We start from the raw sequence: 14,458 nt of genomic DNA, 5'->3' as shown, positions 1-14,458 counted from the left end.
TCACCTGCTCAATACAATCCCTACAGTGAAACATGGTGGTGGGAGCATCATGTTGTGGGGGTGTTTTTCAGCTGCAGGGACAGGATGACTGGTTGCAATCGAAGCAAGGATGAATGCGGCCAAGTACAGAGATATCCTGGAGGAAAACCTCTTCCAGAGTGCTCAGGACCTCAGACTGGGCCGAAGGTTCACCTTTCCAAAAGGACAATGACCCTAAGCACACAGCTAAAACAACAAAGGAGTGGCTTCAGAACAACTCTGTGTTCTTGACTGGCCCAGCCAGAGCCCTGACCTAACCCCAACTGAGCATCTCTGGAGAGACCTCAAAATGGCTGTCCACCAACGTTCACCATCCAACCTGACAGAACTGGAGAGGATCTGCAAGGAAGAATGGCAGAGGATCCCTAAATCCAGGTGTGAAAAACTTGTTGCGTCATTCCCAAGAAGACTCATGGCTGTACTAGCTGAAAAGGGTGCTTCTACTCAGTACTGAGCACAGGGTCTGAATACTTATGACCATGTGATATTTCAGTTTTTCTTTAATACATTTCCAAAAATTTCTACATTTCTATTTTTTTCTGTCAAGATGGGGTGCTGAGTGTACATTAATGAGAAATAAAAAGAACTTTTTTGATTTTGGCAAATGGCTGCAATGACACAGAGAGTGACAAATTCCAAGGGGTCTGAATACTTTCCATACCCACTGTACATGTGTGTATGTAAGTGTATTATTATTTATTTATTGAATTCTCTTTTTTTCATTATTCTTCTTGTTGATGTTGGGAATATGCTTCCCCTGTTCCTTGTTCTGTAAATATTTCTTTAAAAAATGATAGAAATATAAAAAAAAAATAGATAGGCAATTGCTTCAGACATGGCTGATTACCACCAATGGTGAAACACCATTGGTGTTAATCAGAGTTTCTAACAGCATGAAGAGTGCATAACGTTAACTTCTATGGACTGCGCTTAAGAAAAAAACCCTTGGAGGTGGACATAGAAATTCAGCGCATTTTTCACTTCTAGTGTCCACCATATGGCGATCAGAACAAGAACACATCAAACATGCATAAAGTTCCTGTTTCTTAGAGTAGAACACAGCATATAAATTTAGCCTAAATCAAAAATGTTTGTCACATAGGTTTGACTTCTTGTGTCCAGTCAGTGTCACCACAATTATACCTCAATATTGACATGTAGATATGTTCAGGCCAGCTTGAGCCAGACTGGAAAATTGTATTTGAATTACAACAATGTCTGCTTTCATGATGAAACACTGAAATAAGTAAAACTTTTCTATCACAAACTTTGTTAGATAACACTGACCAAATTTGAAGAAGGCTCTGGATCACTCGAGCCCTAAACATTTTAGATTTAGGTAATATTCCAGTGGGACATACTCACTTCTGCTGTACATGCCTCACATTCCCTTCCGTTTTACTAATATTTGTCCAGGTTTTGAAGTATCTTGTTTGTTGGTTCTTTGCTGTATGGAGGTAAGCAATTTTTTTTTAAAAAACTCAACAGTTACAAATTTTCCAGACGCAGTAGTCACAGACTCGGAACAGTCTAAAGAGACAAATACTTATCCAAAGCTGTTTAAATCAATCCACTGGACTTTAAGAAAGTTTCTTGAAGACATTTCACCTCTCATCCAAGAGGCTTCTTCAGTTCTGGTGGTGGTTGGTGTTGCCTCAGCTTTTAAACCTCTGTGAGGTGTGTTCAGGGCTATTATTCCAATGACCAATACCAAAATTCATCTGACTTCTCAACGATGGTTGTTGTATTGTTGGGGGTCGTTGAAATGCACAGATGTCACTGAGCCCTCGTGTGCTAATGGTGGTCATTAGCATGAGTTTGCAGATGACTCAGCAGATTCATGCTAATGACCACCGTTAGGCAACACCAACGACCATCACAACTGAAGAAGCCTCTTGGATGAGAGGTGAAATGTCTTCAAGGAACTTTCTTAAAGTCCAGTGGATTGATTTAAACAACGTTGGATTGGATAACCATGACCTGGATGAACGAGAACCTACATAGACATCTTGCGAGACAAATACTTGTAAATCCAGACAAATAAACCAAAGTACCAGTATGGCACATGCCAGAGGGAAGTGGAGGGAATGCCTTTTAATTCTAATAAATGGAATTATTGTTATTATAATTATTGTTATTGACCTGTAAATATTTGACTATACACTTTAAACTACAAAATTTGAAACTTACAGACTACAGGGTGGGGAAGCAAAAATGTGCTATTGACAAATTTGAATGTCCTGCCAAACGGTGAGGGTAATCAAAACAATAATTAAAATCAAATTTCCTTACCTTTAACCAATCTTTTTAGTATTTGTCAGACCTTGGTGCATTGTGAAACGAGCAAGCAACAAGCAAAACGCAATAGGGTTTGTGATCTCCTGGATGCCCAAATCCCTCAGGAGGACATTGCCAAGATTGTTGGCATCAGTGAGAGGACCATTCGCCGCATCCAGCATGCCAGATAATCCAGTTTGGGCACCAAGAGGTCCTGGGAGTCTTGGGTTCAGATGGCAATAAGATGCCCCCCTACTTCTTCAAGCCAGATCAGAAAATTGGGGCTGACGTGTACTACAAAGTTCTGAGATACACCGTTTTGTCCTGGCTGAAGACCACCTACCCTGACAACAACTATGTGTGGCAGCAAGATGGGGCTCCTGCTCACACATCAAACAAGGTCCAAAAGTTCTGTGAGTAGAATATGGCGAACTTCTGGCCCAAAGGCATTTGGCTCCTGAGCTCACCTGATCTAAACCCCCTGGATTTTTTCTGGTTGGGCGCCACTGAGTTGACGACTAATGCCACTCCTCATGCCAATATGGATTTACTTAAGGCTGCATTCTCCAGGGAATGGGAGGCCTACCCCAAGGAGGATATCAGGAGGGCCTGTGCCTCTTTCAGAGGCTGTATTGAGGCCTTCATCATGGCTGATGGAGGACATATTGAATAAACATGTTCTGAAAACTTTAAATTTGTGTTCTTCAAGAAATCAGTTCAAAATTCCAAAGAATAAAAAAAGTCATACCCATTTATAGTTGTTTTTACCTGACGGGACGTTTTTGCTTCCCCACCCTGTACTACTATACTACTACTCTACTGGCTACTAGTCTGTTTATGCTAGATGAAGAAGACACCTGGGGGAAAAAAAGTATATACCAAGATGATTTTAAATTATGTGTTTAAAAGACTAAGACAGGCATACTAGCAACTCTGTGAGGATGTATTGCAGACACAATAGAGCTCAACATAATAATGCTATCATGCTGATGTAAATTAGGTCAAATGCTTACATGTTAGAAAAACCTGAAAATGTACTGCAGTTCATCCTGAAAGGGACAGCTTCTAAAGGTTTCATGGCAATATGTTCAGCAACTGATGAAATATTTCAGTCCGGACGACAGTGATGACTACAAAACAGGCAGACCACCAGGCAGTTAACAGACGAAAACACATTGCAATTTCTGGGATATTATGAGGAGAGTAGGAGTCCTGAATGAAACAGACTTACTGTGTGACTGCTGTTTATGAGAAGCTGCTACACCGGAGGACTCCTGCAAGAAAACATTTAGGAAGTGAGGTGTCTGGAAACTAGGGCTGCACCCAACGACGCGTCGTCTGAGCACGATGCGTCATCAAAAGCGGAAGTGAGCGCGCAATGCAACAGAAATTCCCTTCCGACTGGAGCGCGGAACACGGACAAACGTCGGCGCGGCATCGTGCATGTATTATGTATGCACGCTGCAGCGCGGATGTCCGCGTTTAGATACAGCTGTATAGTAAACGCTGAAATCCATGTTTACAATAGAACGCGGACATCCGCGCTGCAGCGTGCATACATAATACATGCACGATGCCGCGCCGACGTTTATCCGTGTTCCGCGCTCCAGTCGGAAGGGAATTTCTGTTGCATTGCGCGCTCACTTCCGCTTTTGATGATGTATCGTGCTCAGACGACGCGTCGACGCGTCGTTAGGTGCAGCCCTACTGGAAACATTAGTGTAACACACGCCTATGACAAGTAACTAACACATAGCCACAACTTTATAACCTCCGACAGGTAAAGTGCAGTCTACTGCAATGCAATGTTCTACTGGGAACCCCTGGGCACTGGCATTAATGTGGATGATACTTACAAGAAAAACGTTTTTTTTTGTAGTGGCTCGAGGGACACTACTAAGAGCTCCAGACGTGAACTCTGTGTCTAAACTGTTCAGATCCAAATCAGATCAAGCATCCAAAAGAAGCACAGGAACAAGTGGGATCCAAAGAGGACCTGCTGTGCAACCAACAAAACCCAAAAAATGCACTTCCAAAGTCCAGGTGTCAAATCCCACAGGATTCCCCCAGAGGTCCAATGTCCATGCCCTGGCAGGTCAGGGCTGTTTTAACAACACAAAATGGACTTGCACATATTAGGCACATGGTTTTAATGCTGGGGCTGACAGATGTATGACCTCAAACAGTGGTCACTTTAAACAAAAACTGTTGTTTTGCCTGCCAGGATGTATCATGTAAATGAAATTCATTTGTAAGCAGACCATCCACAGCAGAAAGATGAAAAATGCATTAGTGTTATTTGTCACATTGTGGCAGATTTGCAGGCTCACTCGCTCCCACTCCAGTCCCCCATCTCCCCTCCTCCTCCCCATGTACTTCTGCACAAGTACTAACATGCACACTGGAATAAGTGCTTGCTTGCCTGCCATCAGAAGCAACTTTGGGTTCAGTGTCTTGCCCAAGGACACTGTAACGTGGAGTGGTGGGGGACCAAACATTGCTAAGACTGACTACTAATTAAATGATCATTGATTAAGAGACAGTGTCTTACCTCTGATGTGTTCTGACAGACAGCTGAATCCAGTAGTGCTGCTGAATTAGTCTCTGACATGGTCAGGGCCTCAACCTGTAGCAGGAAAATAAAGACATATTTAAAAAATGGAAACCAGAGCTGCAATAAGCTGCTGCTGTGTCATGACATACCAGAGCAACTCGTTTCTGTGGTATCTCTTTTTCAAGCCTCATAGTCAATTTATACAATTTACATTTTTTTTTAGCCATTTTCATATGTGAAATGAGAGTTCAATGGTCAAGAAACCTAAAATCTAACATATTCTACTCATTATGCACCCAGTAAAACGTTTTTAAGCATTTTCTATTTAAAGAAGTTCTCAAGAAAGTAAAGACATATCTAAAAATATTAGAATAGTTCACTTCAAGTTTGAGTAAACTACTATTTACACAATATACATAACAAAATCGTGTGTGTGTGTGTGTGTGGTGGTGGTGGTGGGGGGGGGGGGGGGGGGGGGGGGGGGGGGGACTTCAAAGTTGTCCAGAAGACAATCCCTGGACTGAGGCTGGTGTCAGTGTACCAAGAGTCACCAAGTACAGATGTCTTCAATAAAGAGGCTACAACTGTCGCATTCCTAATATCAAGCTGTTACTGAGTCAGAGACAATGCCAGTAGCAACTCATGTGGGCTAAGGAGAAAAAAAAACACCCAATAAGATAAGAAACACCATCTAAAAATACAGACTACTAGAAGGCTGCTATCAAAGCATTAACCGCTGTCAAAAGGGCCACAGGCTGATCACCTCCAAAACACTGTGAATTGATGCAGTTATTTCTGGTTAAGGAGCCTCAACCAAGTACTGAGTGTATAAATGTTTATAACTTTTGACATTGACATCTGTAATGTAAATCCTTTTTTGTTTGATCTTAGGAAATATTCTAATAATCTGAGATTCTAGATTTCTGATTTTCATTTGCTTAGCCATAATCATCAAATTTAAAAAAAAAGATTTAAAGTTTTTCACTTCACATGTATGAATATAGAATACACGAAAATGTACCCATTTAAGTAAAATTTTGAAAAAAAAGAACATATTCCAATTGTTTGAGATGCAGCACTATCAGACCTGCCAACCTTGGCGAAATATTTTGAGTACCACTTAATCTCACACACGCACGTGCAAACACGCACGCATGCACGCACACAGCTCGCGCTCATGTCGACAGGAAAAAAAACTCTCGGTGCTTATTTCCCCGATATGACATCGTATTTTCAACGTGAAAGTAACGTTATTAACAGTACATATTTGCCAAAAGACACACACGTACACACACGCGTACACACACACACACACCATTTTACCATTTTAAACGCCAGCTGCTGCGGGTGGGGGTACAGGGAACAGGGAGAGAGGTGGAGGGAGCAGGCGTAAACTAACCGTAACGTCACCCGTTGGTTTCAACGCCGAGAAAATGAAGCCCGGATTTTGCTAGTTCCTGGTCGCCGTTTTGGATTTTTTGGAGCCAGTGACGTAAAAAGTGTCATCAAACAGACTGGACCGGAGAGCAACTAGGGGCAGGATTGGCTGAGGATTCTCTTATCCCGCCCACATTTTATCGCAGAGGCTTCTGTTGCTGTCTATCAAGTATAGCCACGCCCCCTGGCTCCACCAACTTTAACGATTTATTTAAAATTCAGTATTCATTTATTTTAAGATCGGCCACCTGATCTCTCATTTTGACCATGAAAACTAATGGGAAAAAAATCCTGAGCTGTAGAAAATCAGTCTATCAAATTTTATTTTTTCCAAAAATGAATTGGGGTCTATGGAGAAAAAGCTTTTTGGAGCCAACCCTAGCGGACGGCGTGATATTGCAAGTTTTTGACACTTCCGGGTTGGCTTCAATCCTGGAGCCAGATGCTACGTCCACTATATATACAGTCTATGGGAGGGAGTCAGAGGACGGGAGAGAGCGGGCCAACAAGGGTTCGGGAGACTCGTTATTCTCCGCTACTCTATGATGATTGGTTGAAATTGCACCACTACACTGCTGCATCGTGTTGTCAAGCATGAGTATTGCACGTCCACATTTCTAACAGCACTCACAGATGTCTGCAGCTTTTTGAGTAGTTGAATGAGGCGGAGCGTACCAGCGTATTTTGATGTCAAATTGCGTACCTGCTACGCAAAATGCGTACAGGTTGGCAGGTCTGCACTATATATCTGCAATGGCTGTGCAATATCTGGTACCTAGAGGTCACTGCAACATGCAAATGGCAACTTGCATGTTGCAGTGACAGTAATTTCCTGTCAACTACATTAATGAGACATGTCCGAAATGAAAACAAACACCGCACTTATGTCTTATGTACATAAATGCATATAAAAACCTTCAAGGGCAATGTCCGATCAGTATCCGATATTTATGACAATCCTTTGAGAAATCTTGAATATGATTCCACTCACTTTTTTATGTGAGTAGTGCATGCAAATGGTTTTTGCGAAACAGGCCCTACAAGAAGGAGGGATTAAAATCAGGAAGGATTTGAAGAATGGTCTCAGGCTACATCCCGAAAATTTAAATTTACTTTACTGCTGAATATTTGAATGACTACAAAGTGAAAGAGACTCTCACATGCTTCTTCTCGTACAATTTAGCCATCACGTCATCATTTATCATTGTTAGTATTTTGCAGAGAGTCTATAGAATTTTGCTGCTTGGAAACTATGATCTACAGGTGCATCTCATATGATTACAGCATTGTGAAAAAAGTTTCATATTTTTCATCAGACATTGTTCAATATACATTTTTTTGGGCTAATTATATATAAAATGAAATATGTAAAGCCTTTACTTTAACTTTGACCCTATGTTTGAACCCAAAATCAATCTCAAAACTATTTTCAAAAGATCAACAAAGACCAACTGAAAAAAGGATTTATAATTCAGAAATACTCAAAGTTCACATCTGCTCTGTCAAAACTTGGTCAGGGCTCCTTTTGCTTGAATTACTGCAGCGATCTGGTGTGGCATGAAGGCCAGCAGACTGTGGCACTGCTGAGGTGTAATGGATGTACAGATTGACTTGATAGCTTCCTTCTGCTCTTCTTTGTTGTTGGGTCCGGTTTGTCCCATCCTCCTTTTGACAATAGACCACAGATTTTCTATGGGGTTCAAATTTGGCTGGCCACGATCCGTGAATCATTTTTGAGTGATTTCGGCTGTGTGGAGAGGCCAAGTCCTACCTGCTGGAAAACAAAATCTGCATCTCCAAAAAGCGTTACTTTGTGAATGGCAGCATCTACTGCTCCAAAATCATCTGGTAAATGGCTGTGTTGATTTTGGACTTGATTATGCAGGTGGACCAATACCAACACACGAAATGGCCTAAATTATCACTGACAGTATAGATTTCACACTGGATTCAAAGGGTCTTTGATCCTGTACCTCTCCTCCGGACAATGTGACCTTGATTACAAAAAGAAATTGAAAATTTATTTTCATCTAAAAAGAGGACTTTGGACTACTTAGCAACAGTCTAGTTCTTTTTCTCCTCAGTCCAGGTAAGACACTGCGAACATTGCATTAAAGTGACTTATCCGATTTTTCAGTCATGTGCCAGAAATTGACATTGTTAATCAACAAGTCACGTTCTTGCCCCTATTTTGACAAGCTCCACCTATTGTTTGTGATTTAAAATAAAATGTGGTTTCTTATGTCCACTTATTAGTTCTGACAGGAGTGTGACAAAGATCCACAATGGCACCATAAGCACAATGAAAGACTATAAAATAATTATCTAACATCAACAGTAGCTTTGGAATATAATGTACCTCCTGCAACACTCTCCTTGTATACTGTATGTATTCATGAGGTGGTGTTAAAGGTGTAGGTACAGGGGGTCCTCGATTTACCACATCATCGACCTACAGCGTTTCGCCATTGTCGGATCTCCTACGTCAAACTAGTTGACAAGTGAAGCGGATGAATAACTTGTCACGCAGCGTTATAAGACAGCTCTGTTTACATTTGCCAGTTATATGCCACCTTGGATTTCGCTACATTCATTAATGTTTTGCGGTTCATTATGGCTCCTGAGTGTAAGTCAACCTTTTCTGATGGCAGTGCTTCTAAAAAAAGGAAAGCCATTTCCATGGAAGTGAAATTAGATATAATACAATGCTCTGAACAGGGCAAAACACTGACCGACATCGGCCAAGTGGTATAAAGAGTGCAACATATTTAGCGACCCTCTGTGATGAATGAGTGAGACTTTATCTCGTTCTCTGCTCATTTATTGAACCTTCACCCAGGCTACTGTGGGCCGTAGCTAATGCCAAAATAACTACCAAAACCCTATAACTAAGCTTAAAAATTAGCCGCTATTCCCAGCTCTCACTGGCTTGATACACACACACACGGCATGTACACTGACATTGGGTACATCTCAAACTGAACTGCAGACCTTGAAACCTTAGCATCAACATCATCAGTCCGTTACAATATTGTGCTATCTTCTTCTTCTATAAAAATGACTCATACATGCATGAAAGCCATTGCTTTTCACTGTTCTTAAGATCTGCTCGATATAGCAATGCATATAATGGTTTTGTTTACATTTTTGCCATAACGCGATGCATGTAATGGCTTAGTTCACATTTTCTTCAGAGTTTCAACTTATGGCGAAAATTGACGTACATAGATCAATAGGAACGAAACTTTGACGTAAGTCGGGAACCCCCTGTATACAGTTTGTGTGGGAACCTTCACATCAGTAGTCTGTTGGAAGTGTTGGATCAGCTCCATGGCACTGTTGAGGTTGTTTCTGATTGAGTCCATGGATTCTTTCTGTGCAGCTGCAATGTCCTTGACCTGAGTGCACAGTGCAGAGTGTTTGGCCTTGATAACCTTCAAGTTCTCCAGCATCATCACCGGGTTCTCCTGTAGGCACAGTGTCAATCATCAGCCTATAGACTTCATTTTCAAGCATCTAGCTTCACTTGCTAATTTTGTGTTTCTGATTTTCTATTCAGTTCAATTCAATTTCATTTGTATAGCGCCAATTACACTTTAAATTGTCTGAAGATGTTTTACAGAACCCATTTTCTGGTTTGTTTATCTGGTTCGTTATTTATCCCCAATATACATTCTTCGACTCACCTGGGCTTAGTGATAGATTAGGTAAATCTTAAGTTGCCTATAACAAATATCTGAGCTGTGCCCTTATCTCAGTGGAGAAACCTCCAGGTTTTGGAGTACAGATGTTTAAAAAAAAAATCAAGCTTGATATCCTTGTGTTCTGTATTATTAATATTGTTCCTAAAAACCAAGAATTATTTATGTCACGAACATGTGATTTTTTTTGTGCTGGGCAACGATTAAACTTTAATCGTGATTATTCACATGATTTTCTGTGATAAATTGCAATTAATCACATTGTTATGCATAAAATTAAATAACGAATTTAAGAGCAGTGTATTCCGCACTTTTATTTTAAAAGTGCATTTATGTGAATAAAATGCAGAGTCAAACTAATGCTAGTCCAATGCCAGTTGAACAACTTATCCATACTCTCATTTCCTCCCACTCACCACTGCCTTGCTTAAATGATGCAGCAGCTAACTGCATTTTCTATGTCTTTTCTGAGAATGCTTCATTTTGTCAGATTTTAAATAATAATGATGATAGAATTTACTGAAATAGCACTCATTCTTAATAAAGTTACAAAGATTTGTGCAGTACTAGAATCAATATGCATGACTTTGTGAAAAGGTAAGTTAAGCAATGTTGAAAGTTCCAGAAAAACAATGTGGAGTCAGACACAATTCATGTTAATGTAGTACTGTTTCCGGTGAAGTCATTATTATGAAAGAGTACCAGCAGCAGTACTGTAAACATGTAACAAAATCATAGTCTCCATAACATAACTAATATAAAATTACCAGTTTAAAAAAAACAATACTTATACATAACATACACTGGCCATCTTAAAAAAAAAGTTGCACGCTCTAAAATTTTGTTGGACTGCCTTTAGCCTTGAGTATGGTACACATTCACTGTGGCATCATTTTGATAAGCTTCTGCAATGTCACAGCATTTATTTCTGTTCTGTTTGATTAATTTTCTGCCAGGTACTGATGACGGGAGAGTCGGAACGCTCTTCTCCAGAGCATCCCAAAGATTCTCAATTATATAAGGTCTGGATTCTGTGGAGGTCAATCCATGTGTGAAAATAATGTCTTATGCTCCCTGAGCTGCTCATTCTCAAGTGTGAGCCCGATTAATCCTGGCATTGTCATCTTGGAATATGCCCGTGCCATCAGGGAAGAAAAACTCCACTGATGGAAAGACCTGGTCATTCAGTGTATTCAGTTAGTCAGCTGACCTCATTATTTGGGCATATGATGTTGCTGAACCTAGACCTGACCAACTGCAGTGACCCCAGATCATAACACTGCCACCACAAGCTTGTACGGAAGGCACTAGGCATGATGAATGCATCTCTTCATCCACCTCTCTTCTTACCTTGATGACCCCATCACTTTGGAATATGATAAATCTGGATTCATTAGATCACATGACCTTCCATTGCTCCAGAGTCCAATTTTTATGCTCTATAGCAAATTGAATTCATTTTTTCTAATTAGCCTCACTGATTAGTGGTTTTCTTAGGGCTTTACAGCTGTTTAGTCCCAATCCCTTGAGTTCCCTTTGCATTGTGTGTCGAAATGCTCTTACTTTAACTATTAAACATAGCCATGAGTTCTACTGTTGATTTCACCAAACATTTAAGTGATCACAACCATCCAAGAGTTTGTTCAAACCACATTTGTTCCTGGAAGATGATGGTTTACCGCTATCCTACCAGGTTTTATTAATGCGTTGGACAGTTCTTAACCTGATTGTAGTAGTTTCAGAAATCTACTTTGTGGTTTTCTTTGCTTGATGCAGGCCAATAATTTGACCCTTCTGAGAGAGATTAACATCCTTTCCATGACCACAGGATATGTCTTCCAACATGGTTGTTTTAGGAAATGAGAAGCTACTCACTGCATCAGCTAGGATTAAATATGTTGTTGCCAGCTGAAACATATTCATCACTGTGGTAATAATCCAATGGAAGGTTCTTACCTATTAGTTTAGCGAAATCCAGTTGGCAACTTTTTTTTCTGGAAAGGCAGTATACAGAACAATAATACTTAACAATGACTGTTGTACCGTGAACATGTATAGTCTGTGACCAGCAGTGAAGATTGACTGCTACCTCGTGGATATGATGCTTTACGGGATAACTTTGTTGAACAGAACTGCTAAATGATAAAGGGGTTGCTTATTTACAGTTGGTCCAAAACACACCAACAAGAATCCTAACGAACACTTGACACAGGAAACAATGACACATTACTCTAGAGCTACCTTAACCCTAACTCATTTGCCATTGTAATCTGATAAAGATTATGTAGAGACTTAAAAACAGAATCTTAATAATGCTCTGGTTTACGTCTCCAAAATATGAACCCCTGATTCTGTGCCTAGACCCTTTAGATAAGAGAATCTGTTAAAAGTTCCATGTTCTGAGCTTAAACAAAGAGGGACCACGCCTGATTGGACAAGCTCCCCTTTAATATCAGTACAAATATCCAAATAACTCTGTGTTATAAATTGATATGTGTTTCAAAACAGAAATGGTGGGACTTGCCAGCATGTCTTCAATGACTTATGTTTACACTGTTTACACTTACAGTGATTAGCGGCTACTTAAGATTCCATAGGCTGCAGATGGCATTTAATTGCTCACATCTTTTGCTGTTAGCAGAAAGAACAGGTGTTAAATTAGTTACCACCTCAACTGGACATCCATTCTCTCCAGCGTTCATGAAGTCCAACTTCAGCCACTTCTCAATGTAATCCAGGTCTGCCTCCGACTTCAGGAACTGTAAAGACACTCAGCATTACATTTTAGCAGTAAATTGGCAAATGTATCATGCTTCATTCTGCAAAGAAGGGCTGGGTTTTCCGTACTGTTACAACACAATCTCTTAAGTGATGCTAGTACTCATAAGCTATGAATGTTGGTGCAAGCACATGTAAAAGGTTAGAACTCTAAAAGTAGTTGGTGTAGCTGTTTCTTGCAGCTTTCAGATGCTTTGACAATACTATTGCACTACTAGCTGTCTGATACAGTAGTGCAATGAAGTCAGAGCATCTGCTAACAGCCGAACATTTGAAGGTTGGAAACCTTCCCCATACTCGCACCTCTTCCTGGCCAATTGCTGTTTTTTTTTTTTTTTTTTTAGGATTTAAAGCAGGGTCACCACAAGTACAATGTAAAATGGGCACAAGACAGACTGTTTTAGCTTAACTGAAGACTGGACTGTAGAAGAATAAAGTACATCCAAAACTTGACCATAATTACCATCTCTGTTTTGAGTACACTTAATTTAGTCAGATTTACAGAAATAATAACGACTAAATGTAATAATATTAGTATGTATGGATTCGGGATATGGTGAAAAGGATGCTGTTTAACGCTCCAGAAAGACAGCTTGGAGCTAAGACTAAAGCGCTCTATGTTCCATAAATTCATTACTGTGAGAGTACCCGCGTTACTACAAAAATAGTATAACATAACAGTCTCGGTAATAAAACTGTCATTTAAATTAACGGTAATAATAATAAAATCAATAATGGCAATGACGGATGTACCCTGATGTATGCAGACTTGACGGCTAGCTTTATGGGACGACTCTGTTGAACCGTAAAGCTCTGCACGTTTTAACGGGATCATGTTCCTAAAAACAGCGGACAGTAGGAAGAAAAATATGCGCGAAATATCCTGAGGCTGCACACGTTCTTGTTCTAGTTCTAGTTAGGGGTAACAACAAGCCTGCATTATTTGGTGCTGTACAGGAGCCACACAGGCCTGCTAAATGGCGCAAAAGTGTTTGAATTGTTTTTTTTTTTCTACAAACAGAATAAGCCTGCCGTGAGTGGCAGCCCTTTTGTGAAACGCATCGATAATTAATCAGCTGCTGACTTTATCTGCAATCGTTCAGTGAAGATGACATCAGTTTCAGATAAACAATACTACAGAAAATAAAACCGTTCAACGCCGAGCTTACCATCGCCTCGAGCTTTTCAACTGTTGTCTCCATGTTGAATAGTTTTCAGCCTGATGCCGCTCTGTGATTGGGCAGCTGTCAGAAATAGAGGAAGCCGATTGGTTGTGTGGGCGACATATTGCACCCCGTCTTTTATCCGAGAGGATACAGAAAAAAAGAATTGAAAAACTTTATGTGTCACTGATGCATTACCTCAGACCACCCTTATTACAACTGTTTCTGATTGTTTAGTCAGAGACATTCACACCAGTGGCTTGTTGGATGTAATTTTGTAGGGGTCTGGCAGTGCTCATCCTGTTCCTCCTTGCACAAAGGAGCAGATACTTGTTCTTCTGATGGGTTGAGGAATTTCTAAGGTCCTGTCCAGCTCTCCTAGACTGTCTGCCTGTCTCCTGGAATCTCCTCTATGCTCTTGAAACTGTGCTGGGAGACAGAGCAAACCTTCTGGCAATGACACATATTGATGTGCCATCCTGGAGAAGTTGGACTGCCTGTGCAACCTT

At 40.5% G+C, this 14,458-nt stretch overlaps 1 protein-coding gene across 1 annotated transcript in view; it reads right to left on the bottom strand.

Annotated features, from left to right (window-relative positions):
* The window catches only part of tiprl (TIP41, TOR signaling pathway regulator-like (S. cerevisiae)), a 54,694-nt gene that overhangs the window by 9,657 nt on the left and 30,579 nt on the right, over positions 1-14,458 (bottom strand). Inside the window, exons 8-11 of the mRNA XM_051937700.1 lie at positions 12,678-12,767; positions 9,532-9,774; positions 4,868-4,942; positions 3,548-3,590 (exon numbers count right to left, since the gene is read on the bottom strand). Coding sequence (XP_051793660.1) covers positions 3,548-3,590; positions 4,868-4,942; positions 9,532-9,774; positions 12,678-12,767 — 451 coding nt within the window. The remainder of the gene's footprint in view (positions 1-3,547; positions 3,591-4,867; positions 4,943-9,531; positions 9,775-12,677; positions 12,768-14,458) is intronic.

This window comes from Acanthochromis polyacanthus, chromosome 17, assembly GCF_021347895.1.
Source record: "Acanthochromis polyacanthus isolate Apoly-LR-REF ecotype Palm Island chromosome 17, KAUST_Apoly_ChrSc, whole genome shotgun sequence".
NCBI lineage: Eukaryota > Metazoa > Chordata > Actinopteri > Pomacentridae > Acanthochromis > Acanthochromis polyacanthus.
This window is presented reverse-complemented; position numbering and strand designations above follow the sequence as displayed.